Here is a 26,999-nt window from a genome sequence, read left to right on the forward strand (position 1 = left end):
ACTGATGATGATAGCTTGAGCTATCGAAACAATTGTATCGCCGATCGATATAATCATTAAAGTGACAAAAAGGTTAAAAATTTAAACAAAAACTTTGTTTTTTTTTTTATTATTCAAAATCAAATATTGTTTTGTTTATTTTTTTAATGTGATTTTTTTTTGCTTGTGTTTGTGCTGCCAACCAATTTGTTAGAAGAAAAAGAAGAAGGAACAACAATTCCAAGAAACAAATGGTAAGTATTCGCCACACTGACACTGTGTCAAGTGGACATCGCTCGATGCAGCACATTTCGTTCGTCTCTCCTCTCTTCTCTTCTTTCACACGCACACTCACTCGGATTATGTGTAAACCAATGTATGTCCGCGCTTGAATGTAGAGCGTTTGTTCACTCACAGCGACGTTCGCAGTCACTGCATTCAGTTACTGAGATCTCATCAGAAAATTGAATATCTATGCTGAAACGATTCTCTGGTCGAGATACTTCAATTCTTTTCGTACAACATCTATAACGAGTACAGTTTCACTCAACGATCTGATCGCACAAAAGAAAAACCGTTCCGTTGAAATATTTTGATCGCATTTGATACTATATGCAAACGAGTTTTCTAGATGAATCAAATGAATTATTCTGACATATCAATAGCTTCTGCTGTCTCTGAGCAAATTTGCGGCAATATAAATGCAAATTCACATATTTTGGAAGATTTATACTGTTCCTCACATAGTGCGAATTTCCAAACAACCCGATTGCAATCTTATTTCTTGCAATTCGAATTAAGTTCAGAATCGGATGGTTTTCTCTATTCGTTTGACTTCTTTGCAAAAGGCTACTAAGTGAAGAAAAAGCAGCCGTATTGAATCTTGAAAAATGTTTGGCATTAAATAAATAACGATGTGATTTTCAGAGCAAACATAACTTACTTTCGACAACAATCGCTGGGAACTAATTTTTTTTAAATTAATCTTGTTGACGTATAAACAAATAATTGTTTATATGATTGAGTGAGTGGCTATTTTTACTACGAACAGAAACATTTTGAGATAAAGAAAAGAATGTGAGAAAGAAAAAAAATTGCTCATCCCTACATTCACTTCAATGTAAAAAGAGGGAACGGTTTTGCGTTAATATTCTGATTCAAAGTGACGACGCAATTAGAACCCATTTGCCTCTACTTATTCATACAAATTGGCTTAGATCTTGTCCCTTAAAGATAAAATCAATATTGAATGCGGAAAATGAAATGCTTGAAAATATTCAGTTCCAGTGTTCATCGTGAATCGATTGGATTAAACGTTCTAGTTTTGGTGAGCGGAAAATTTAGCGACAATAATAAAGATTGGCTTCAATTTGTTGGTCAACATTCTGTTGACTGCATAGCGGCGGAAACGAAATATCATCCATATGCTAATTTGTTTTTTATTTAACGCAAAATGGTGCAGAAATTTCGCGGTTGTATTACGCATAAATTAAATGTGTTTTATTCTCAGCAGTACAACGAGTCACTGATACCGTTTTGTTGAGACGGCGATAAGTCAATTATTTTAAATTTTGATAAAAAGAAGTAACTAAATAACGGCATAAATAAGACTTACCAGACAGTTTGTTACACATGTTATATATAATGAACTTGAATGAAAAGCGCAAAAGAATAAATACATATGAGAATGGAGAAGGCGAAATTCACAAAAAAGCGATTATAAGTAAAATCTCGAACGGAAATGTTGAAAAGTGACTGAAATAAATTCATGAATAATTTGTAAACTGAAACAGCCGCTTCAGTCTGTCAACGACATTTATTTCTGTTGCTTTACTATCGATGAACGATATTAAAATCAGAGTGTTGATGTTTGAAAGGAAACATTTCCCTATGAATGGCAGTTAAGCCTGAATGGTTTTTGCAAGCACTCAATTCGAACCCTGTTGGATCTTGTCAATTTCTACATTTGATGCGACTGAGCCCAGGAATATCACCACATTGAACCTCCTTCAAACAAACCAACATCGCAAAACTTGTTATTGTGCATCCAAAGCGTAGAAAGTGTTTTCTTTGATCGACTTTAAACGATTTTCCATTAAGAGCTCCCGCTGTTATTATTGGCACTTATAAAAGCAGCAGCCGCAGACTCGACAGATCTCTCAAAACCAAGTATTTGATGATATAAAAAAACGATCAATGTTGATTGAAATTCACTTGATTCGAGTGTAAATTGATTGAATTGATGATTTGCGCAAGTTGATTTGCGAATGGCGCGAGCCGTGCAATAATCAATGCATATATACGTATTTTAAGAGCAAACAAAGAATTTCTGTACATTTCTTTGTTACGTGTATTTATGAAAGTTCAACTATTCCATTTATTCCATTGAAAACAGAAAACAACGGCAGAAAAAAAATGATGATGATTTGAAATCGTTATTTCTGTTAAAACGCTCATCGATTGACTGATGAATGCAGCATAAAAAACACCTGATGTCAGTATGAAATATGTCTGTGTCCATTGAAGCGGTGATTTTTACAAGTTTGCTGTAGAAAGACTTACTTGAGCTTACCAAGATGATATGCATATTATTTGCAACATCAGAGGAAAGATTGCAATGCGTGCAGCGTATGCCCATAATACATGGCAAAATATTGTACCGATCATTCATTTTTTTTTTCGTTTGGTGTTTTGTTGTGTGCCGTTTAAAACTATGTTTTTGTGTGTAATGTTTTATATATGTAGTTTTTTTTTTTCAAACTTCATTCTTTGATTCTTTAACTACAACAATAACAACAACCGCTAGCGAGGTTTTTTCTCTGCAGCTCTTGCAATTATAAACGTATTTATTCGCCTTTTCACCATTAAACACTTTAATAGCTGGCGTTGGACTACGACGAACATACGCAATCTCTAGCTTTTCTTCCGTTTCGGCTAATAGTTTCGAAAGATTTATGTACAAGAGCTGTAAACCTTAACAATCAGTTACCATTTTTAACTGTTCATTCTAGAGGGTTTCATTTATTGAAGTTTTCTTTCTCAAAAATCGGAATGAAAAAAGACGAGAGAGAGATGAAACGTTTTCCAAACAAATCGATAGATAGTTCGAGTTTAATTGGATTTAGTCGAAATATCAGTTCTATTCGTCGTTCATGTGTTTGCTCATGTATCAAGCTTTTGTTATGCATAATTTTATTTATTCAATCACCAGAAAGCGGCAGCTCGATGAAATAAAAAAGTAAAAATCCCCGAATTTATTTGCTTAAGAAATTTTGCTATAGAAATAACATTATTAAGTCAAATAGATCGAGCAAACGATTTGCATGAAAATGCAAAATAGCGATTTCAATTAGTTTTTCTTATCGAGATTTAAGTTGTAATTAAATTATTGCTTTCTCTTTCGAAGCAGGTTCGACGTGGTAAAGTGGATATAGCAGAGGATTGGGAATTTAGAGAAATTACACAACAAGACGCGAGAAAATAATTCAGACAATATGAACGGTTCAAGTTTTGAGTTCATCCATACAAATGGCGATATGCTGTCTCACAATCAACAAAAGGGCTGGTGGACCATCGGTTTGATCAATGGCCAACATAAATACATGACAGCCGAAACATTTGGCTATAAGTTGAATGCAAACGGAGCCAGTCTCAAGAAGAAACAGATGTGGACGCTCGAACCATCCAGCACCGGCGAAAGTAAGTGTTTCTGTCATAAATCAAAATCAATAAAAAAACGCAAACAATTTTGAACAACATTCAGGCCCAAAATGAAAAGTTTTCGTTCGAAAAAGCAAAATGACTCCATGATTCACGCTTCGTGATCTAATTACAGCACCAAAAATGTGTATGCCTGCATTTCATTGCCAATGGTGCAAAAAAGTATTGAAAACGAAAATCGCTTTTAAGGCATTTTCTAAATGATATTTTCATTTTTGACAGATATAAAGCCATAAAATACCTAATTGGGTAGTCGACGTGCGATGTTGTTTTTCACATTTAACTTGCCTGTAACCATTTATTAGTTAGTTGTTTTACGCTACTGCCACTAGTTTTTCAATATTAAATAATCATTTCCAAACTGAAGAAAAGAAATATGCTGCTTGAAAATCAACAAAGCTTTTATTTTGACAGCCGTTTCGTGATAATTTATTGGATTTCAAATCGACCCAATCTGAAACACAACAGAAATGATGTGAAAAAGTGCTTGAAAAAGTTGAAATTCGTTTGGATAAAGCGAATATCATTGCTGATTCCGTTCCATCATCATCGTCAGAAAGAAATATCACAACGCTAACGGAAATGAATTTGCTCGAGCACAGGAGATAAGAGAAATGCCGAACAAAATGAAAAGAAACTCATATAATGGTTGCGGTCGTTGTCGATGGCTACTTGAAATTACTTTTGATGTTTTTACACTCGTTTTTCTTTCTTCTCATACTTTTTTTTCTGTTTGCTTGTGCACCGTAAGCCGTTTCCAGTCTGTTTATTTGTTTTCACGTTGCGCCTCACGAGAAAATGACATGTTTCCACACAAAAACCCAGCGAGTCAATGATATGGTTGATGTTTAGACGCTTGTACATTGATTAATTTTCTCCTAAAATCTGGCTATTTTCACCATGATTGCCAATTAAAATTAAACGAACATATGTGTGAAAATCAGCTGGCGAAAGCAACCAGCAAATAGATTCATGTGCAGTCATTTGAATATGAATTCATAACAACGCTTATAAAGACATTTCACATTGGATGGCTAATGAATTTGCGATCATTAGTGCCATTATTGTGTCGCTAATATATCTACAGTTTGTCCAAATGGAAAATGTAGTACAATTAATTTTTTATTACATCCCATTAAGATCAGTTTTATTGTCAGGCAATACGTTTTTATTTCATTTCATTCTTTTATATTTTTCCTTGCTCTAGAAGTTCAGCCATAAAATGAAAACAATTAAAAGGCTTACCATTTTTGTTTGAAATGGAGAAAAAAAATCAATTGACGCCTTTCTATTCAACACAGTTGGCAATAGAATATAGAATTCGGAGTCAAGACTCGTTTCGATTTAGTCATCACAAATGACAAGAGCACAATCTCGATTTTGTGCTATAAATTGAATAGATATTGCTTTATTTGGAGCTAAAAATCCATTGTTAGCGGTCAACCGGTATTTATGCAATCATTGCAAAATGACATAAATTTGACTCATGCGATTTTGTAAACGATTTATTGGTTTCTCTATTTATGTCAGTAATTTTACAGTTATTGTATATTTTAACCACTTAATGAGTTTTTTTCGATGGTATAAAGTTCCAAGTATAGTTTAGCCAGCAATGGACACGGATAATCGCAAAACTACCATTTATCCAAAGGGATATTGCAACTTCTATGCATTTATCTGAAGTAGTAATTTTGCCAAATACACGATGAAATGATCAAGACAAGCATTCAATTGAATATATGTTGATTTGTTGGCGCAGTAGCAAAACTAAAATTATATTTGAACGGTCAGTTTACTCACAGCGCCTAAATTAAACATTACAATAATTTTTTTCTTGCAGGCATCATTTATTTGCGATCACATTTGGGCAAGTACCTGTCGGTTGATTCATTTGGTAATGTGTTATGTGAATCAGAAGAACGTGATGCGGGAAGCCGATTCCAAATCAGCATAGCGGAAGATGGTTCCGGTCGGTGGGCATTACGAAATGAATCTCGCGGCTATTTCTTGGGCGGAACACCCGATAAGCTGACTTGCACAGCGAAAGCACCGTCGAATGGCGAGTTCTGGAGTGTTCATTTGGCTGCGAGGCCACAGGTAAACGGAAAAGAGCGCGAATCTTAACGGTTTTTTTTCTCTATCGATTATAAACGGTTAGCAAACTACGATCCAGACACAAGATCAAGTTAATTGGTTTCTCACAAGGATTGGTGGTCATTTTTCAGCTTTGATTTTTCATTCCCGACTGATTTGCAAGCCAATTAATGAGAGATAAAACGTCTAGCGTAATCTAGTCAATAGTCTAGTTTAAATGAGGGAGAATACCAGAGAGCGTAAAGTGAATGGCCAACAATAATGAATACCGCATCGATATTGTTTCAGGTGAATTTGCGCTCTATTGGTCGCAAGCGATTCGCACATCTCTCGGAATCACAAGACGAGATTCATGTTGATGCAAACATTCCATGGGGAGAGGACACCTTATTCACACTTGAATTCCGTCTGGATGAAGGAGGGCGATATGCATTGCATACATGCAACAATCGGTAAGTTTGCACCATTCATAGAAAACAATAGCTAAATTGCGATGAGATGCTGTTGCCAAGTGAACATCGTCGACTATAGTTTTTTTTTTAATTCCACTTCCATCGCTGATTATGTTTACGATTTCATTCGTTAATCCGCTTCGCGTTTTCTAATATTAACTTTGGCATGTTGTACAAAACAAAACAAAAAATATGGGACACACAAAGCGACGGTAGCAAACGAAAAACGGAAAAGAAATTGTTCAATGCAATTAAGTATACAATGTGATGTAAATCCATGTGAATTAAATCTTAATTAACGGCGTCATCACTCACAATGGAGAAATTGATAATGGTGCGCAGCAGCATGTCAGACAGCAAACTAATTTATGTTTTTCGTGTGAACGGAATTTTGTTATCTTGCTCATAGTTGTTGTTGCTCTTCTTACTGCATTGATTTCGATTAACAGGTATTTGAATTCGAACGGAAAATTGGAATTGTATTGCACTCCAGAGTGCCTATTCAGCGCCGAATATCATAGCGGCCATCTTGCTTTACGCGATCGGTGAGCGATTAAATGCAATTTACTTGTGAATCTATTTAATTTTAATCGATTTTTTGCCACATTTTCAGCCATGGCTCATACTTGTCGCCCATCGGATCGAAAGCTGTATTGAAAACACGTTCGCAAACGGTTACACGCGATGAATTATTCTCATTAGAAGATTCATTGCCACAGGCATCGTTGGTTGCCGCATTGAACTTAAAATATGTGTCCGTCAAACAGGGTGTTGATGTAACTGCCAATCAAGACGAAATCGGCACCGATGAAACATTCCAATTGGAATATGATTGGTCAGCACGACGTTGGGCATTGCGCACCACACAAGTAAGTTGCAAAATATATGAAAATTTAAACAACTGATGATACTTACTTTTAGAAATAAAATAAAAAATTAATGAAAAAAATTACTATCAATAGGATCGCTATTGGTGTTTGTCAAACGGAGCCGGCATCCAAGCAACTGGAAATCGTCGATGTGCCGATGCTTTATTTGAAATGGTATGGCATGGTGATGGTTCGGTATCATTCCGTGCCAACAATGGAAAATTCTTAGCAACGAAACGTTCCGGCCATTTATTCGCAACATCCGAATCGATTGAAGACATCGCCAAATTCTATTTCTATTTAATCAATCGTCCAATTTTAGTGTTGAAATGTGAGCAAGGATTCGTCGGCCTTCGCACTCACAGCACAACGAAATTGGAATGCAACAAAGCAACATACGAAACCATTTTAGTGGAACGATCTGCAAAGGGCGTTGTTTACTTCAAAGGTAATTATTTACACTGATTAAATCTCTCTCTGAGGGGTTCAGCATTATTACATGATTACAACGAATAATCGCGTGAATGAATGAATGAATGCGTAAAAGGGTCAATTTAATCCTTTCTTCAATTTATAGGTCAAAATGGTAAATACTGGCGTTTAGAAGGTGACGGCATCAGTGTCGACGGAGATGCCCCTCGCGATGGATTTTATTTGGAATTGAGAGAACCCACACGCATCTGCATTCGGTAAGAATTTAGTTTAATTTTATTCCATCCTGATCCAAATTATTTTTCATTTGGGAATGATAAACTAAGCATATTTTCCACTTGACAGATCAACAAGCGGACGTTACTTGGGCGCCACTAAGAATGGAACATTTAAATTGTTGGACGAAGGCAGGGATTCTGCCACACACTGGGAATACTAATTTGGCAATCATCATTAATGCTTCTTAGCCAGATCTAAGTAACAATTTCTTCGATGTGTGTAATTGTATCATTTAACAATTGAATCGAATTCATTTCATATATATTAAATAATAATTAAACGAATGAAACATTTCCAAACTTATTGCAAGCAAGAACGTACGAACGAAAGAAGAAAAAAAAAATGAAAGAAAACAATTTCACGTAATTAGAAGCATAACACATATTCATATTAGTTGTATTCAAAATCTCGTTTCATTTTATGACACTTTTTTCTCTACTTCTTTTTTTTTATTCCTTTTAATAATATCTGTAGACTTTACTGTTATAGGAGCTTAGATCTTGAGTCTATCATCAGTGATGATTCATTAATAGCAATAGAATAAAAATCCAAGTTGCAAAAAAAAGAAACACCAAAATACTATAGAGAGAGAAAAAGAAAGTAAAGCCTGTTTACCAAAATATAAGGCTGCCCAATGCAACGTTGAGCAAGTATAATAGTTCTATCAAACCAGCACACACATATATATGTTTTTCTTTGCTTAGAATAACATACGAAACGTTTTTGTACTTTTTATACAATCAACCGCAGGCCAGACAAACAAAAATAAACTAGAATTTATATCGAAATATCAAAAGCACATAGCAAAACGCACTGCCCTAATGAAAACATGAGAAATTAAATTCATTTACTGCTACAATAGACAAAACAAGAGCAGTCGCATGAAATAAAACGCCTGGAATTGTTGCGCATAAAATGTAGAATGGACTTTTATGCTAAGCCAAGTTGATTTATGAAAAAGGAAATGCTCACAATCAGTGTGATTCGAGTCGAATTATTCGACCGATATATTGAATTCAAAAATATTCACATCATTTATACACAATGTTTAAAAAGTGAATCAAGTGAAATAGGCAAGGGTACGTGATCAGAAGTTGATGGAAGAAAGTACACAGTCAAAGATTAATAGAGAAATGACTATTATTGTAGCACTATATGCGTATACATTTTTTTTTATTTCGCTAAAGTATCGTCCTAATTATCTTCCATATTGCAAACAACTCATCCAAGTATTTTTCTTGTCAGTCATTCGTTCGTCGGAATTTCAATCGTGGTTATATTTTGTGTGATGGGCGTTTGTTGAAACTTTAATGAAGATCGTTGTGAAAACACTGGAATTCGACCGAACGATCAAGTGACGCAAAAGAAAAAATCGCAAGAATTTTGTATGTAATTTATTGATAAACAAATAAAAAATATTAATCCATTGTATAATTATGAGGAATGAAATAAAATTATCGTAAATTATTATCGTAAATGCGCATTTTTCGAGTATTACATTAAGCATGTGATTAATTTTTCAGGTTAAATGTGCTATCCACAAATGGATTTGAATGGATAGGTTCATTTATTGATAATATTTTAATTTATTTTGCACCGGCTGACGTAACTGGTGGCTTTATGTTCATCAATGTGCATAAATTGTTTCTTATTAGACGTATTTCAGTGATAGATTGACCCCAGTCAGTTTCTGACAGACAGTTCATTATCTGAAATATCAATAAAATCATTTAAATAAATCCTATTCAAAAATGAAAAGTTGATTTCGTTGAAATTACTTCATCTAAATTCTCCTCGGATATGCCGCAAGCATCAGCATGCAAAATTAATGCTTCGTATAGCTTAGTGGCAGTTGTTTTCCTTACATGCACATGTGGTAAACCCAGGAATATCGACAACGTGCTCAACACTTTCGTACTGAGTTCAGGCACCTGAATTGGAAACGAAACATGATTCAGTGTGTGTATTTTTTTATTTCTAATATTTTTCCAACCAATTTTACCTGTATCAATTGACAGAAAACATTTATACTGGAAACAAGTTTGTATAGTTTTTTGTGACCTTTAATTTCCAGCTTTGTCAAACGATATACTTCTGAGCTAAATGTTGACGCCGGATCCAAAACTATATCATCAATTATTCCAGAGCCAATGATAATATTCAAGAAATTGAGTAATGGACACGAAATACGCTCGTTCAGCATATTTTTATTGAAAATATCGATGACTACATTACAAATCATCTTTTGGTGCTCCAAATTTTGACGCAAGAAATCGATAAGGGCTTCAGATGAATATTTGACCTTGAATTGGGCAAAATAAAAGTATAAGTTGTGTGAAGGATTTTATTCTAATGATTATTTAATTTCATAACAGTATAAGAATAATCAATTTGTTACCAAAGATTCCGTTAGCTGCCCAATACTGGCTATTAAACCAATCATCAAGCGTTCAGTATACTCTGACAACTGCAATAGATTGCAAAACAGTGGAAAAGTGTGTGCTGCATAAAGCCACAAAATATTCGAATAGTCTTCGGGGAACACAGTTTTGATGAAGTCATGGTGTTTGATGTAAGGAATGGGTGGATCACTGGATATATTAACGAAATTAAAAAATCAGTTTACAGTCTTGATTATCTTAGGCCAAACGAAGATACTTACTTGTGAATGATTTTACAAAATAGTTTCCCTGCCAATGCTCTAGTTCGATCGATTTTTTCCACAGCTTGCTGAAGTAGCCCGCACACGACTGCGTGTACTTTAGCCTCATCCAACAAATCGTGTGGCATTGTTACAATTAACTTATACAAGGCATTCATCGATGCTTCTCGAACCCATGCTCCGATGTCACCCCTGTTGTCAATGGTGTACTCATTTAGCGCCAGAAATAGACAATGAAATATCGTATCTAATGCTTTCTCATCTTCATTTAAAAACATTTCACTTATTTCAATGAATCCAATTGACGAGACCACATTTGCAAGTGCTTTTACGCTTTCCTTTCTTGCCTCAGCCTTGTGGAAGATAGATCACAATGAAAAATGTAATGAAAATATAATTTAAAATGTGACATTCAATGGAATTGTAATGAACAGAACAAATAAATTGTTTTACCCAATTTGCCACAATGTTATGATCTTGTATCTCTTCATGCAAGAATAACTGGCGATCGGCTGTAGTTAGTGAATGTGAAATTAGCACTAGCAAAACCTCCTTCGGTTTTAATTTTAAAATGAAATCCGGTAGTACTCCTATCGCTGAAACATATCCCATCCGTACAAATTCCCACGACTCTTCTTTCGAAGCGGTCAAATACTTATCCAAAAGCTGATTGTTTCTGTCGATTGAACTTGATTTGGCGTAATATGTTGAACAGAGCTCTGATATAGCGGCAACTGCCGCATCACGGACGGGAGCCGAGTTTTTAGTCAACGATGAATCGATTACCAACTGCCAAGAGTCTGAAATAAGCGAATTAATAAAATAAAATTGTTTGTAAAGAAATGAGCTAAAATATTATAAGTAATTTTGATTTAAAAGTCTGATTTTAGCTATATAGCAAGGTATACCTATGCACTCAGCCGAAACCTCAATTTTTGATGCACTGCAATTTCTTATGAAGTCACAACAGCATTGGAACATCATTTCACCACTCATGCCTAATAACAAATTGACGATTAAAATAAACGTTAAAATGTGTTTTTCTTTCTAATCTGAAATATTATTGTGACACTTTTCAAATCAAAATGAATCCTAACCTCGAAATTGATCTCGTTGTTGGAAGGCCGAAATTAGCCCATTTAATTGCTCGGTTAACGAATCATTAATAAACATGTTCTGGCGATCACTTTCATTTTCTAATACTTTCAACTTGGCGATAATTTCTCCGATTGCTAAGACCGTTCCGTGTCGTTCATTTATGTCGATTGATGATGTTTTTGCAAACAATTTCGGTAAAACATCATTTGCCATGTACTCTGGTTCACGAGCAGTTAGTTTGTTCAATGTTTTTGATGTTAATTCCCTAATGGCTGCATCCCAGTGGTTTACTTTACGATCAACTAGATGATCTGTGGAGGAATAATTGCATGAATAGAAGAGATAAGGGAGAGAGAGAGAGAGAGAGATAGCGATGAAAACGTTGCTCACCAATCAATGGCCGCGAATATTCGGGATACTGTGCAATATAATCACTAATTTCCAAATAGGAATTTGTCCTTAATCCAACCGAAAAGAAGTCAGCTTTGGTTAGAATATCAATTCCGTGTGGAAATGTGCGAAGTCGTCCCACACTTTCTTGAAATGCTGCTGACGCGGCACGACGACAGTTTATCTCACGATCGAATACCGTGGTGATCAATAGACCGGTTGCAATTTTACTAACAAAATCTTTCAAAACGGATGGTTCGTATGCTCTAGCAAATGCCCAGCACATGTAACAAGCTGCATCTCGGATATGCTGTCCAACCGACATATAGCCGTTCAGTTCATCGTACACAAGAGCTTGAAGTAGCAAAGGAACCATTATTTCAAGGCGGTATGGTAGCAATAGTCCACGTTTGGCTACAAAAAAAAAACGAGTTAGATCGACAATATTCAATATTAATTTGTTAATTTTATGAAAATTGTGTTTGAACACTCAAAATGTTAAAATGTTATTGTACCCAATTCTGCGATAGATAAACAAGCTCCATGCCAAGCTTCATGTGGTTCAAATGGGTTCAAAATTTCAATTACTGAACCAACGACTTCGTCACCAAACTCTTTTGGCAAACGATTGGTAATACGACCGATACCTTTAGCGGCGGACCATCTGATATCACTGCTTGGGTTTCGCATTGCTTGCAGCAACTCTTCGATTATTTCTTCAATTTCAGATGAAACTTCTATTTCGTCTTCGTTTTCCTCTGAAGAATAAAAAAAAAACATTTCTTTCTGATAAATTACGTCATCTCAGAGGAAGATTCACAGCATTGTGAAAAATGGCAAAATTTGATTGAAAATTGTTATAGCATGTACCTGCAGTAATTTCATCATGCTTAAACTCAATATCATCCTTTGCGCTTGCAGCCAATTTGGCTGTCAAAGATCTTGAGCCACGTTGATAGCGCCATGTGGCGAGTCGAGGTTTCAACAACACTAATCCAAGTCGTTGTATGATTTTCACGAAATATTTATTCTTTAGGAAATCATTCCCCGATTTGTAATCACACGAAAGCAACCACGCCAAAAGCTTTGGAGCGTGAACCAGCAAATCCTCCCGTTTGCCATATTTCAGAATATTCGAAATGGCGGCCAATTTTCCAAACTGTACTTCATCATTCGATTCACAAATCCATTCTAGGTATTGTGGTAGGTATTTGTCTTTGATGTCGATTCGTATCAAAAATTTTGCGGTCAAAAATGCTGCGACATTTGAGCATGTGTCACCTTTGTTGGTATTTAATTTGCATAAATTGAAAATACGGTCCATTTTACTCAATGGTTTTTCGGATCCATCTCCACCGCTACTGACAAATCCATCGAAGCGTGACAATTCGAATGGATTCAAAACCAATATTGACAACCATATTAAGAGCATGTAACGAGTTTCCCATGTTTTGGTTTCAGCGACATCTTGTTGCTCAAGAGAATTCAGGACAAAGTCCAAGTCGGATATTTCATGCGGCAAAAACTTCAGCAGAATTTTATACGTTCGAACTTTAGCGAATTGATATAGATACTTGAATGAAGCATGGAATAATGTTGCCGGCACATCTTTCGTACGGATGTAATTCAATAGTTGCTCAATAAGGCCTGGTAAATGTGGATTCAGGAGGTGTGGCTGCTCTTGATATCGACTCAAAATATTACTGAATGTTTCGTACGATTTCTCAAAATTGGTGTCGTGATCGGTCTTTAAATCAGCAATCATTCGCTCCACCTGCGCTAATTCCACAAAATGCTCCAGTGTTTGAGTTGGTGAATCATTATCGTCTACTTCCATTTTGGTAATGGTATATATTCTATCGAAAATATCAAGTTTTCACAAGATACAACTTTACCGATTGGATAAAAATGTGCAAGTTTTTAGTTAATTTACTTTTATTCAATGAATTTCAATCATATGTTTCCCACTAGAATTTAATCGTTTGGTGTTAGTCACAACTCACTTCGTTTGGTAAACTGTCAAAATGAACTGTCATTTTCTCGGGCTTTCTACACAAGATGTAAATGAAAGACACAAAATATATGAAAATATTTAAGATTTTTTTTTTAAATAATAAAACGAAAAATGTTCATGAAAAAATTAAATCATCACATTTGAAGAAAAAAAACAACTCAACGAAATTATGCTGAATATTTTGTATTGAGTTGTTGTTGGGAACATCATCGCTTCAGAGTTTTCGGTAGGGACAAAAATGTGTCGTTGAAACTTCACATCTTGTCATTGACGCGCTACCTCTATCACCGGCTGTTTTCTTTCGTTGATATTCTCACACTTTTATTTGCGTCTAAAATTTTTTTTTTTATCATGGCTACTGCTGGAAAGGTACTTTAGATTATTCATTTCTATTTTCATTTTCCTTTATTAAAAAAATTCCAAAAACTTATTTATTTGTTGATTCATGTATTCAAAAAGTGAAATAGTTTCAGTTTCTCTATTTGTAATCATGTTTTAGTTGGAAATTTCTTACTTATCACAAATTCATAGATTAGCAGTTATCTAATGCATGTTACATTCTTCTGTTAATGTATTCGAACCAACTAATTCCTTTTATTATCTTTTCGCAATAGGTAATTGAATGTAAAGCCGCTGTTGCCTGGGCAGCTAAAGAATCATTATCAATTGAAACAATCGAAGTGGCTCCGCCAAAGGAAGGTGAAGTTCGTATCAAGGTAGTTGCCACTGGCGTTTGTCATACCGATGCTTACACCCTTGGTGGTCTCGACCCAGAAGGTATTTTTCCGGTCGTACTTGGCCACGAAGGTATGAACTATTTAACTGACAACAACAGTAATAATAACACTAATGAGTAATGACAATAAATAAAACCTTTGTCATCTATATATAGGTGGTGGTATCGTCGAAAGCGTAGGCAGTGGAGTTACTGACTTTGCTGTCGGCGATCATGTCGTACCTTTATATATTCCACAGTGCAAAACATGCAAGTTCTGCCTTAGCCCAAAGACCAATTTATGCTCTCGCATTCGTGATACCCAAGGACGTGGAGTAATGCCAGACGGAACCAGCCGTTTCACATGCAAAGGTCAAAAGTTGTTCCACTTCATGGGCACATCAACATTCTCTGAATACACCGTTGTTGCGGCTATTTCGCTTACCAAAGTCGAACCATCCGCTCCATTGGACAAGGTTTGCCTTTTGGGTTGTGGAATTTCAACTGGATATGGTGCTGCTCTCAACACAGCCAAGGTAGAATTGATTTCAAGCAGATCATTTTTTTTTTTCATTTATTGATTTATAACATACATATAAATTAAATTTTTAATTCTGTTCCATAGGTTGAAGCTGGTAGCACTTGCGCTATCTTTGGTTTGGGTGCAGTGGGATTAGCAGTTGCCTTAGGTTGTAAGAAAGCTGGTGCAAGTCGTGTTATCGGCATTGATATAAATCCCGACAAGTTCAAGACAGCTGAACAGTTTGGTTGTACCGAATTCTTGAATCCGAAAGATTTCGACAAGCCTATTCAACAAGTACTGGTGGAAAAAACTGACGGAGGTATCGATTACTCATTCGAGTGCATCGGCAATGTTGCGACTATGCGTGCCGCTCTTGTGAGTACAATTGTACTAGTTTTTATTTATGTAATTTATTACATGAATTTTATTCCATAGGAAGCCACTCACAAAGGATGGGGTGTTTCGGTGATTATTGGCGTTGCATCAGCTGGAGCCGAAATCAGCACACGTCCATTCCAATTGGTTACTGGTCGTACATGGAAGGGAACAGCGTTCGGAGGATGGAAGAGCGTTGAAAGTGTGCCAAAATTAGTTGATGCCTACATGCAAAAGGATTTGTTGATCGATGAATTCGTCACTCACAATTTCAAGTTGGATGAAATCAACGAAGCATTCCATGTCATGCACGAAGGCAAGAGCATTCGTAGCATCGTTCACTTTTAAGCCAATCAATTACTTTTACAATGGTGCGGAGCACAATGGTTTAACAAGCAAAAGGAAATCTATATTTCACTAACGTACAACGTTCCATATCCGGCACTCGAACAAGCGGCCAAAAATAAATATTCTAAAATATTGCATATGTTATGGTAATAAAATATCATTTTTATTTTTGAAAAATGCATCTCATCTTCTTAATTTGATATTTTTTACACTTAATTATTGAGGTATTTCCCAGCTAACAGCTTGAGCGTGTTACATGTCTTAAAACGTGAATAACGTACGGATCAAAAATTAGAAGCAAGTAGGAGGAGCTTAAGACAGAGAGATTCATAATATCCACATAGAATGTTCTTTCTTAAATTAAACGTGGCTATGACGCTATTAAATATCGAATATCACACATGTTGAAAACTAAAATCGGTTCAATTTGTTAAAATGTATACTAGTCACATTCCTATCTAACAGTGATAATCGAGCGCATATAATCGATTATGGTTTGATTGTTCATGAAAATGGATTCGATGTGTTTGTAACTGCCAAGTGTATTGGCTTTTGTTCCCACGCACATTCCATATTGCGATTCGCTAAGTGATTTATCGCAGTAGATGTCGTGATAAATGTGCACCAATGTCGGATCTACCGCTCGGAATACACTTAAGCTTAATGATAATGGCACTGCAGTTGAATTTCCATGATTTGTGTTTGATCCGTTCAGAAAGGAAGTTACTGGAGTCTGATGCAACTTTACGAGTTTTTCTAAGAATTTTACATCTTCTAAGCCCCAGCCCGTAATATCATCATTAAATCCATTGATGTCCGGGTGCAAAATATCCGCTTTGAAAATTGCACAAATTCCATAGCCAAATTGACGGAAGTAACCGCGGTTATGGCCCAAATTCAGCGGTTCATTATCATCAAAGTCGGAAGAGCCATCGTACTGTGTCCTTGACCAAACTGCCGGATTATATTCGCTGAAAACTATTGGCAGATACACTTGTTTGTGCATTTTGGTATTTAAGCGAATACGTTCAATTGATTTTCGCTTGAATGTAATGTCAACATCAATGAAAAAAATGATGTCGTTCGGTTGAATGTGTTCGGAATGTGTCGCTTGGTTCAAAGCAACTCCACGAGAAAAATTTCCTTCAATCGTAATGTGATTTATCAGAGACGTCGTGTATTTGTCCTTAAGTTTTTCCATTTCAGCGTAAAATGGCTTCAGATTCGAGTTCGTTTCGTCAAATAATACAACAAGTAATTCGGTTTGAGTGTCCGGATGCTGTAAACATACGCGCTCATAATTTTTCAGGAACCGTTGCAGCGTTTGGAATCGACCCGCCAATGGCAAGACAAATACTATGGTCGATTTGGTCTGATCAGTTCTACTCTTTTTGGATGGCAAAATTTTCGATCTACCGTTTTGAAAGGTGCTGTTCAGCGACAAAGTATCTGATATTCGATCAACACTTGATTTCCAAATGTTTTTCATCTTCAACGACAACAAAGACGTTAAATTTCCAAATTCTGTGAAAAGCAAATTGATGAAAGAAAGGAAATTTGTTGTAAAAAATTTAAATTTGATTCCAACGTCCAATAGTGTTATGATAACTGTTATCATTGCTTACTTGTCGTTTCGGTTTGCTCATTATAAATCCGATCTGGCTTCAATTCTCGCACAAAGCAGTCGGTGAAGGCACGTTGGAGGTATAAGTGACGCCGAACCGGCACCGTCATTTTTTTACCTCGATATTTTTTGTAGATCAACAGCAAATCTAGTACCAAGTCCTGGCCATACAATGAATTCAAGCGGCTATATCCATAGAGTATTTCTTTGAAGTCGATTACACGGCCTCTTTGCCGCGAGAAATTATTTATATAATCCATCACTTCGATGATAACATCATCCAAGCCTTCTCTTAGCGACGAGTCTAATTTCTTCTTTGGATTCAATTGTTCACCTGAATACAGACTCCGTGCGATAAAGCTCCATGTTAATAGTTCATCCCTTGTGGTTGATTTTGCCTTATTCAAATGTGGCTTAGTACTCAGAATATCGTGATCACCGAGAAAATTCACGTCATCCGGTTCATTCGATGGGAAAATCGATAAATCTGAACCTTCGAATTTCATTGCGAAATCGATTTCATTATCGTCAGATTTTGATAATAAAATAGATTTCATCATTGCAATATCTCGGTGCAGAGACAGAGTCTCTTGTCGTAATTGCTGTGCCCGGAGACCCTGCATATAGCTAAAGATAATATGGAAACGACATGGATGACGGAAGTTTTCAAATTATTGATTTTATTTAATCATTTACCTATGCAATCGGTACATTAGGGGCGCACGTTTTACGGGGTGCAGCGTAATGGCATTGTGAATTTCTTTCGTTTTCAAGTTTCCAGTGAATGCATTTTGTCCACTAGAATTGTGATGGAGAATGGATTGCATCTGTAATAAAAGTGATCATAGATAATTTTGTTTTTTTTTTTTTACAGTGAAATTAGAAAAGCTAATGTAAAAAAAAATTGGGTAGGTAGGAAATGCAATAGAAAATAGACTACCTCATAATTCCAAGTGCATGGAATGCCGGCAAATTTCTGGACACATCGTCCCACTTCGACGTCTTCATGAGTGCTGTACAAGTTTTTTAGGCATGTTGGAATGTGTGGCGCCACACGTCGTAGTGTTTCACGTGACATAATGACACCTGGTCCACCCATACAAAAGTTCTCATCGAATTCCAACGACAGTAAGCCAAATTCCTCAGAATTTCCGCGCCCAGCTTGACCTGCACACCATACAGACAAGTGGTTCGAGAGACAATTTAATCAATAAAACCATGTATGGAATTGCGTCATGCATTTCGGATTAAAAATTTATAGAGGCCATATTTGCATATAAAATCGCTCAAAGCCATATTTGATGTGATGTGATCTAAGCAAATAAAACTCATAGTGGCGTCTTATTCTCGTAAATATTCTTACCGATGAATTGTGGTTTCGTACTGTCGATTGATCGCAGAAATTTCTCCAATTTTTCAGTATTGATATAAACATCGTCATCGGCTCTTGCGAACCATTCGAAGCGATCGATATAGTGCTCGTACATGAAATACAACATTCGAACTATCGAAATAATGAACGAAAATTGAATTATTTTTATTATAAGAAAACAATGAAATTAATTTCGTCAATCTAATTGATATGAATAATTTCAATTTACATGATTTCTTTTGTGGCGGATATCGATCATCGACTCCTTTTAGTGCGATTACAGGTATATGATCAGAATATGAGCCTTCTGAGCTGAAAAATGCCAAGCGGCCTGGTACTTCTTTCCCCCATGTGTCATACACAGCTTTGGCGCGATCTGTTAAAAATTCCTTGGCAGTCATTACACCGACGAAAACTAAATTGCTTTGGGACGTTGCCATTGTATCACTTTGCTGTAAATTTATCATTTCCAAAGGGCCTAAACAGTATGGAAAATAAAGTAAGTCAAACACTTCCACTTTTCCTTGGCTATGTTTCCTAAAAGAAACTCCCTCAATTTCATTTATCAAAAATTGGCCGTCACTCACCCGTATTCGGTCGCAGACTACATTTTTTTACTAATTCTAAGGCTCGATAGTTCTTGAATAGAATACCGAAACACAGCCCGATGATGATCCCAAAGAACATAAAGACGGTACTCTTCCTTGAAGACATTCTATGTATGTGATGATATTCGCCTAAGCCAAAGTAGTGCAGCATATTGAAGAAGAAAATTAAAATGAAGACAATCGATAACAACTTAATATTCAAATCATCTATCTGTAAATTGAAAATGAAGATTACGTTAATAAATATGTCAAATATTTTGATTTAGCATTATTGATGATTTTGAAATGAATGATGTCAATGCGAGAGTAGACAAATGACTTAATTTATAAGATGTTATCGTGACGAGGCAAACGACAGAATACTGAGCTACGTAAAGCGATTGTTGTGCTTCGATGCGTTCGTAGCGGATTCGAGTTTCATTTGTGAATTTCATTCGAATGAATGAAACTATTCCAGAAAGAAATTGTTTCAATCACCGCATCGTTGCATTAAAATCAGTGAGTGTATCCGTGATTCGGTCGTCATGAGAATAATGTTGAGATGAATTTATGAAAGAAAATTGCAGGTTAACAACTATAAGACATTCGGGTTCATGTTTTGTGATATCCATTTGTGAAACTATTATTTAATATCGCATGTCGGCCGGCAATTCAGTCACTGATGTTGCGGAAATGCTCGTTGGCTTTCACGACAAATTCACTTATCGCCCAAGAGGAATGTTGATACTAATCTCTCGTCGAATTTCGTTTGCCCAACTATTTTGGTTGGCTCAGATGTAGTGAATCATTTTTCGTTTGTTATATAGCATTCATTTTGGAGCTGTTATAAAGTTATTTTTAGTTCGGTTCCAAAAATGAAACCGTCCTCATCACAATCAAAAGAAGTGAGATCTCTCCGGAAATGCGGCAAAACAGACGATTTCGAAAAGAATATTTCAAGTCAATGTCATCCCATTCGGGAATCATTGGTGGAAATAAAATAAAAATTGTCCATGAAACTCGACGACTTGGCTCATTACGACTGTCATCGCTACACATATTGTAACCAACAATAAGATAACAACCATAAATCGTATTTCATTAGAATTTTTTACGTTACGAATAAACTGTGATCCAAAAACAGAAATGTTGACGCAATAGGGGAGGGGAGGGTTTGAATTAGACACTTTCTGAATTAGGTGACGAAGAGTTTTGAATGCAATTGCGCGAGAACGTGAATTTATGAACAATGACTCAAAAAGCCTACACGTAAGTAAATCGCACCTATATTTGCTTTTAATATAAATTAAATCTGCTTTTGCAATAAGTCTCAGATTTTCTTTAATTTCACAGCGATTAAAATGGGCATAGCGAAAATATGAAGAAAAAAACAGATAATTTGCTTGCTCAAACGTACAAATTGCGGTTGAAGTTGCTAATTATAAAGCAAATCGTTCAAGGAAATATGCCGCTACGCGCAGATTATATTAGAAATTGAAATTAATAAGACGTGGTATTAATCCTAATTGAAATGGTTGAAATAAAATGCATCTTTATTAAACGAAAGAACAAAAGCTTGGGACAACAAGTCACTTTTGAATTAAGCAAAACTCCGTCGCAAAATGTTTTTGATGTGGATATGCGCCGTTCAAGAGAGTATATTATTCTTAATAAGCGCATCGAAAGTAATTGGTTAAATTGCCATAAAGCTAAACAAGCTATTTTTGGTGAACTAAAAAATAAAACAGAGATAAGCACCTTCAGTAGATAATAATCTTGTTCTCGAAAGATAAGTGAAATATAAATTCGTTGATGGTCATTTAATGAATCATTTGATTGCAATTTAAGATATGTTCGTTTTTGTTTTCATTATTGGTCGGCAAGGGCTTGCATAAACATAAACATTTGCAATGTGATTTATTGATACGTTTTGTGCGGAGACAAACGGAAAGATTCGTTGTGTATGAATTGATTATAAATGACAAAATAGATTGTCTCCGGCTTCGTAGGAGGTGAAGGCAAAGCTGAATCACACGCAAGCAATCAATTTTTTTTTTGTTTTCGTTTTGCTAATTCGGTTAAAAATAGCCGTTTGGTCAATTTTAAGTGGCGACGTCGGTCGCACGTTCCGACGTCACAACACATGAAATTTCACCGGATTTTGACACATTGTCTCGTGCTGAAACATCGCACGCTCAAAAACCAATTTACATCGCTTCAGACCGAATCTGAAGTTAATTGATGCTCATGACATTATAATGAATTTGCTGTAAATTACTTTAATGCTTATCAACATAGTGTCGCATCATTAGTTGCGTCTTTGCAATCATTAGTGCAACCGTTGGGTTTGCGCTAAAATTGGTTGAAGACGCTTTTGTTGTTGTATAGCATATCTACCTTAAATTACAGCTCCAAGGTCGATTCAAAAATTATTCTCAACTGTATGCATGAGACAGTTAAAATGTTTGCTGCATCTAATTTACTGTGATTATGGGAAATCTAACACTTTTTTCATTCAGAGGTGCCGCCGCATGCAAAGAAAAAAATGAGTAGGTAGAGAATTTGTGCTATTCGTTGCAAAATATCACAATAATTACGTGAATTGAGAGTTCGTGAGCCTTGATTCGAGCAATTTTTATGCTTCGACCATTTTACGATCGTTTCTTCATCGTTAAGTCGACAAAGTGTATGAACAACAATGCCCGGGCACTTGTTTGCGAATGAGAATATGTGTTTGTGTGTATGTGTTTGTGTGTACTTATCAAATAGTCATTTCAAAGACAAACAATCAAACATTGAATTTTGCATGAAATGACTATGTGCGTCACACATACGCGCAAAAACTTTTTGGTATAAAAGCAAATGCTTTTGTTTGCCCACAAGCAGATAAATTGCATTGAAAACGAAAAATATATCGTGATCAAGCCGTATCAAGAGTGATAACAAATAATTCAATTGCTTGAACACGCAAGATCAACTTTTCGGTATTTTTTTGGGTTTTCACGACGATGATAATGAAATAATTGCTTTGTATGATTGCAACTTTGAGTGTTGCATTCCAGTACACTTCCGATTAGTTATTGCATTATTGACCTTTGTCTATTTAGGAACGTGCCGATTCTTAAATCGTTAATTCACTGGAATTTGCAGTAAAATATTGTTTCACATTATACAATCTCATATATATGTAGGCAGAAAATGAGTGAGAAGAAATAGAATTTGTTGCTTGTGAAAAGAAAAATTTACCATATCGAATGCATTTTCAATGCAAATCGGTTAGGCATGTCTGAGATTTGTTTGTAGAAGAGTGGAAGAAGCAAAGAATGAAGGAATGAGCGATGGTAACGCACATATGTTCGTCGAAAAGTATTGATCGTAAAACATCACAATTCAAACGAAAATGGAGCCACTTGAAATATTTTAACATACATTTGGCATTTTGGTATATTGACTGAGATTGGAGAGTTAGCAGCTTGGAAACAAACACATCTGCATGTTTCACAAGAATTTATTTTTCTCGTTTTACAGTTCATTCTCGACTTCCAAATGAACTACTAATTTTTCCTTTCTTTTTCATTGTCGTTCTCTTTTTCTCGCGGTTTTGTTTGTTTAGCGCCTTGATCTCATGAATTTGCGTTTATTCAATTAGACGCTGCTTTATTGTCGTAATATCAAAGCGCGTCTTAAGCGAACCGATTATTATGCGAGAAGCAAATGAACTGGGTGAGAGAGTACAAAAGATACAGAAATATTAATGAAGTGAACAATAAACTGATCGACACATTGGCAATTGGCTAAAACACCAAGATTTTTGCCTACTTGTTGCTGCTTGATTTATTCTCCCTTTTTTTCGCCAGAACTAAGTGATGTTGCTGATAAAATATCTATACAAATCATTCTGGGTTTTGAATTAAATTTTTGACTTCATCGTTATTACCAGGCGCATGGACTCTCAAATAAATGCATATAAGAAATATTTTGACGAACATACTGGTTTGATGTCTGGTTGCTAGTTTTTCGTTTCTTTCATGCCACGACTAACTGCACTTTTTCTTGGAATTTAGTGATTTAACGGAAAAGATAATAGCATGAATTTTTTATTTGCTTTCGGTGGTGGAAACCCTTTCAAACGACGCCGTGGACGACTTTAGAATTTTTAATCAAGTGAATTGGTTGAAATGCACCCAACAAAAAAAAACACATTTGATCAATTCAATATGCGCCGACTCTCGAGTCGAAACTCTCGACAAGCCAGAAAAAATATGGTTTTTTGAAAAAAATATTCGGCACTGTTGAAAAGAAAGGGCAAATTATTCCATAAACAGACTCACCAGTCCACTTGATAGAATGCTATACACAGGCGACTTCTATTGTTCCTTTTGAATGTGGATCCGAAAACAAATTCCATTTATAGTTAAACATACACCATTGTCACACAATATCGTTTTGTGTTCACATCGTCCCTACCACTAAATCATCGTATATGCCATCACTATTCGCACAAATTCTCAGCATGTTGTAAACTATATATATTTTTTGTTGTTGCTGTTGAATGAATTCAAGTTGAAACTGTTACCTTTAACCACCTTTCGTTCGTTGAAATAGAAAAATTCGGGCTCATCAAAGCGAAACCATTCACTGACAAGTACAATTATTTGTGATGACTTGTAGTTTATTGACACAATAAAATAATTAACTATTCACAAAAATTTGTGTTAAAACATAGTTGCGCAAAAAATCGATGCAATATCAATGTCTTAACAATACGATCACGTAACAATAGAATGCCGGCGTCTCTTGAGCGATCAATTTGCAGAGATGCCGCTGTTGAGCAGCGAGATCAATGATCGAGTCGACGGTTGTTTGATAAATATCCTCATTCTGAAACCAGATCACCAACACGCGCACGATTGTCTATTTTTTTCTGTTGCAAACGACTCACTTGGTACAGTTGTCAAGAGACGAAGAAAATTGCCACGATATTTCCAGACTTGATCGCTTGAAAAAAAAAAACTTATGCTTCATCACAAACCGGACAAACTCGAGCCAACGGCGAGTGCAATACAACGCACGTCCGAAGCAAACGAAAATCACAACCAAACTGAAGGCAAACACCGAATAATAGTCAATGCACGATTGGTTGTATGTTAAAGAACGAAGAAGGCACAAGCAAAGACGAAAGAAATGAGCCTCTTACAAATATCGCAGCGAAACAAATACCACTTAAAAGGCACAACAACACATATACGCATCAGGCGCGCTCGCGCCGGCAACACAACTCACTCATGATCATTCGATGTATGCGATAGAATATACAAAACTGTACGCGCTATTATGAAAACTGATAATTCAGTCAGTAAACCAGACTTTAGTCCAACCATTTAGTTTTATGTCGTTTTTCTCTGTGTTTCTGCTGCTGCTGTTGCTGTTGCTTGTGTTTTCGTTTTGTGTGTGGATACATTTGTATTTGTTTATATGTGCTGAGATCGTGTTTGGCTGCCAATGACAAATATATTTAAGAGAAAAGTCTTACGCGGTTTTTTCTTTTTACATAAGTTGTGCCAAGTGACGACTCGGCACAGTTTACACCGATCGTAACATTAATCATTATCGCAAGTTATATCCACGAGTGTCATACGATAATCCCATTGTTTGGTCACTGAAAACAAGAGTCGAACAATTTTTGTATTGCGTTGATTTTAATCTATTCGAAATGAAAGCCCGCAAACTTAGCGATCAAATCGCCGACCTTTATTCTATGTTCTTCTCTCTTTACAACCCGGTGATAACGGTACTTTTTCTATGAGAAACATTACATTTGGAACTGTCTCTCATTTTGATCAAACGGTCTTTTATGTACAATCTAATCCAATAAAACTCTATTGATTAGATAAAATGAACACAAATCTTACAATCTTATCATAATCGACGGTGACGCAGGCATTTCATTCATTCATATTCCAAACATGCATACGGTAACGCACTACCAGCACTACGAATATTTGCATACTCACATGTCCAAACTATTTTCGTCACATATCACACATCACTTCTGCGCACTTATACGGGAGTTTGTGTGCGCTGAGGAATACAATCGCATGATGTATGCAGAAAAACAGGTTTTCGTTGGTGGGCAATCAAGCGCCGAATTCATCATGGTCACATGGTTTCATGGTCACACTGTTCTTAAGCAAATTCCAAATAGCGGTAATTCTTTGTTGTTGTTTAAAGAAAGATATGAATGTCGGTCATCATAACTCCCAATTCAAAGTTAATTCAAATAATATCAGCCAGAAGGTGACTGTATTCAATATCCACATCGAAACCAAACTTTATCAACCAAATGAATAATCTCATCTTTTTCTTTGACGTAAAACTCAAGAATTATCATTATACCTAACTAAGTGATTACGACTGAAGGTAGGAAGAAGAAGATGCGATCGTACATACGAATAAATCCAAGTTGAAGAAATGCGCCCAAATGTATGCTACTGAATCGACTAGTGTGGAACAAAGCTTCCAAATGAATTGATATGAAGACATCGTTAGTAACTCATTTTATGTTTGTGTTGCCTTTAATGCAGTTTTGAAATATATTCAATTAAACTGAAGAAACCGACTCAACATAAACACACGGATAGTGACTCTATCTATAATGCGATTGTTTTCATAAATGTGTTTGTTGTTTATATCGGACTGGAATGTGGAGTGTACACCATTTCAATCATTAATTATTCATATTTGTGTTTTCATCACATGGCAACATTCAATATTCAATTGATTTCTCTGTATTGCCAATAATCATAATAGGATAGAGTCGAAGTATATGTAACTGTAAAACAGTGTGTGCCGCTTGTCGTATCTACCGTATTTTTTTTCACACATGAACAGGGTGAATTTATTATTTGGAATGAAGTGAGATGCAAAACCAAAATACGCACACAGTTATCGGGTTCGTTTTGTATATGGCATCAAATCATCAACAACATCGTCGTCCACACTTCGCGCACTTGTATCTTATTAATGTTCTAATGTTTCTCCTTTGTTGTGTCAACTATACTTTGGCTCATCATCTACGTTTTTTATGGAGTTAAAAAACAAATACTTTGAATGATGTCGCGGTTCACGCTACTTTTGCAAGCAAATCAGTAATCATCCGAAATAATAATGAAAAGACTGTTGGTTTTTTGGTTGTTTTTCGCAAAAAAAAAAATGATAACTTTATTAGTAAGTACTAAAGCGCACTTTTGCTGTTTAAAATATTATAAATTAAATGAAACACAATTATTATATGCTACATTCAAAAAAATCGATTTTATCCTCGTATTGATCACAACAGTGAATCGTTTTGACCGTCTCCGCACGCAAAAATGACTAAAATCTTCAGATATAAAATTGAATTCGGCTCTAAAAATCTAATCGAGTTCCAAGTCGAATAAAATGAATTGAAATGATAAATGATATTC

The 26,999-nt window shown here is 35.7% G+C and overlaps 4 protein-coding genes across 16 annotated transcripts in view; 2 read left to right on the forward strand and 2 right to left on the reverse strand.

Annotated features, from left to right (window-relative positions):
* The window catches only part of LOC129569145 (protein singed), a 15,435-nt gene extending 6,133 nt beyond the window's left edge, over nucleotides 1–9,302 (forward strand). For both annotated transcript variants that reach the window (XM_055447688.1, XM_055447689.1), the window contains 8 exons: nucleotides 3,389–3,678; nucleotides 5,540–5,796; nucleotides 6,082–6,245; nucleotides 6,695–6,790; nucleotides 6,859–7,114; nucleotides 7,208–7,562; nucleotides 7,692–7,803; nucleotides 7,892–9,302. In XM_055447688.1, the coding sequence (XP_055303663.1) occupies nucleotides 3,474–3,678; nucleotides 5,540–5,796; nucleotides 6,082–6,245; nucleotides 6,695–6,790; nucleotides 6,859–7,114; nucleotides 7,208–7,562; nucleotides 7,692–7,803; nucleotides 7,892–7,985 (1,539 nt within the window). In that variant the 5' untranslated portion in view covers nucleotides 3,389–3,473 and the 3' untranslated portion in view covers nucleotides 7,986–9,302. The remainder of the gene's footprint in view (nucleotides 1–3,388; nucleotides 3,679–5,539; nucleotides 5,797–6,081; nucleotides 6,246–6,694; nucleotides 6,791–6,858; nucleotides 7,115–7,207; nucleotides 7,563–7,691; nucleotides 7,804–7,891) is intronic.
* Nucleotides 9,207–14,218, reverse strand: LOC129569138 (tubulin-specific chaperone D). 3 transcript variants are annotated; one of them, XM_055447664.1, is made up of 13 exons: nucleotides 14,128–14,218; nucleotides 13,909–14,024; nucleotides 12,846–13,831; nucleotides 12,491–12,733; nucleotides 11,976–12,389; nucleotides 11,585–11,896; nucleotides 11,396–11,485; nucleotides 10,941–11,287; nucleotides 10,488–10,840; nucleotides 10,224–10,416; nucleotides 9,828–10,127; nucleotides 9,604–9,756; nucleotides 9,207–9,534 (listed from the first exon to the last, which is right to left on the reverse strand). In XM_055447664.1, exons 3-13 carry the CDS (start codon nucleotides 13,810–13,812, stop codon nucleotides 9,412–9,414), a joined length of 3,495 nt encoding a protein of 1,164 aa, XP_055303639.1. In that variant the 5' UTR covers nucleotides 13,813–13,831; nucleotides 13,909–14,024; nucleotides 14,128–14,218; the 3' UTR covers nucleotides 9,207–9,411. The 3 variants fall into 3 exon arrangements, with proteins under 3 accessions (XP_055303639.1, XP_055303636.1, XP_055303638.1); XM_055447661.1 differs by having other exon boundaries at nucleotides 12,846–14,024; XM_055447663.1 differs by having other exon boundaries at nucleotides 13,909–14,209.
* LOC129569146 (alcohol dehydrogenase class-3) lies at nucleotides 14,211–16,131 on the forward strand. Of its 2 annotated transcripts, none has more exons than XM_055447692.1 (5): nucleotides 14,211–14,358; nucleotides 14,604–14,796; nucleotides 14,882–15,240; nucleotides 15,330–15,602; nucleotides 15,663–16,131. In XM_055447692.1, the coding sequence occupies exons 1-5, from the start codon at nucleotides 14,341–14,343 to the stop codon at nucleotides 15,948–15,950; spliced, it is 1,131 nt and encodes a 376-aa protein (XP_055303667.1). In that variant the 5' UTR covers nucleotides 14,211–14,340; the 3' UTR covers nucleotides 15,951–16,131. The 2 variants fall into 2 exon arrangements, with proteins under 2 accessions (XP_055303667.1, XP_055303665.1); XM_055447690.1 differs by lacking the exon at nucleotides 14,211–14,358 and adding an exon at nucleotides 14,404–14,473.
* On the reverse strand, nucleotides 16,090–25,359 carry LOC129569141 (chondroitin sulfate synthase 1). Of its 9 annotated transcripts, none has more exons than XM_055447678.1 (9): nucleotides 24,110–24,645; nucleotides 21,931–22,038; nucleotides 19,534–19,765; nucleotides 19,176–19,424; nucleotides 18,938–19,078; nucleotides 18,515–18,741; nucleotides 18,271–18,401; nucleotides 17,576–18,201; nucleotides 16,090–17,474 (listed from the first exon to the last, which is right to left on the reverse strand). In XM_055447678.1, the coding sequence occupies exons 3-9, from the start codon at nucleotides 19,703–19,705 to the stop codon at nucleotides 16,405–16,407; spliced, it is 2,616 nt and encodes an 871-aa protein (XP_055303653.1). In that variant the 5' UTR covers nucleotides 19,706–19,765; nucleotides 21,931–22,038; nucleotides 24,110–24,645; the 3' UTR covers nucleotides 16,090–16,404. The 9 variants fall into 9 exon arrangements, with proteins under 9 accessions (XP_055303653.1, XP_055303650.1, XP_055303656.1 ...); XM_055447675.1 differs by lacking the exon at nucleotides 21,931–22,038 and adding an exon at nucleotides 23,865–24,002; XM_055447681.1 differs by having other exon boundaries at nucleotides 19,534–19,683; nucleotides 23,865–24,645.
* Nucleotides 25,360–26,999: the final 1,640 nt, after the last annotated feature.

Source organism: Sitodiplosis mosellana, unplaced genomic scaffold (assembly GCF_009176505.1).
Source record: "Sitodiplosis mosellana isolate CC-2019 unplaced genomic scaffold, AAFC_SMos_1.0 Smas_scaffold_30, whole genome shotgun sequence".
NCBI classification, from domain to species: domain Eukaryota; kingdom Metazoa; phylum Arthropoda; class Insecta; order Diptera; family Cecidomyiidae; genus Sitodiplosis; species Sitodiplosis mosellana.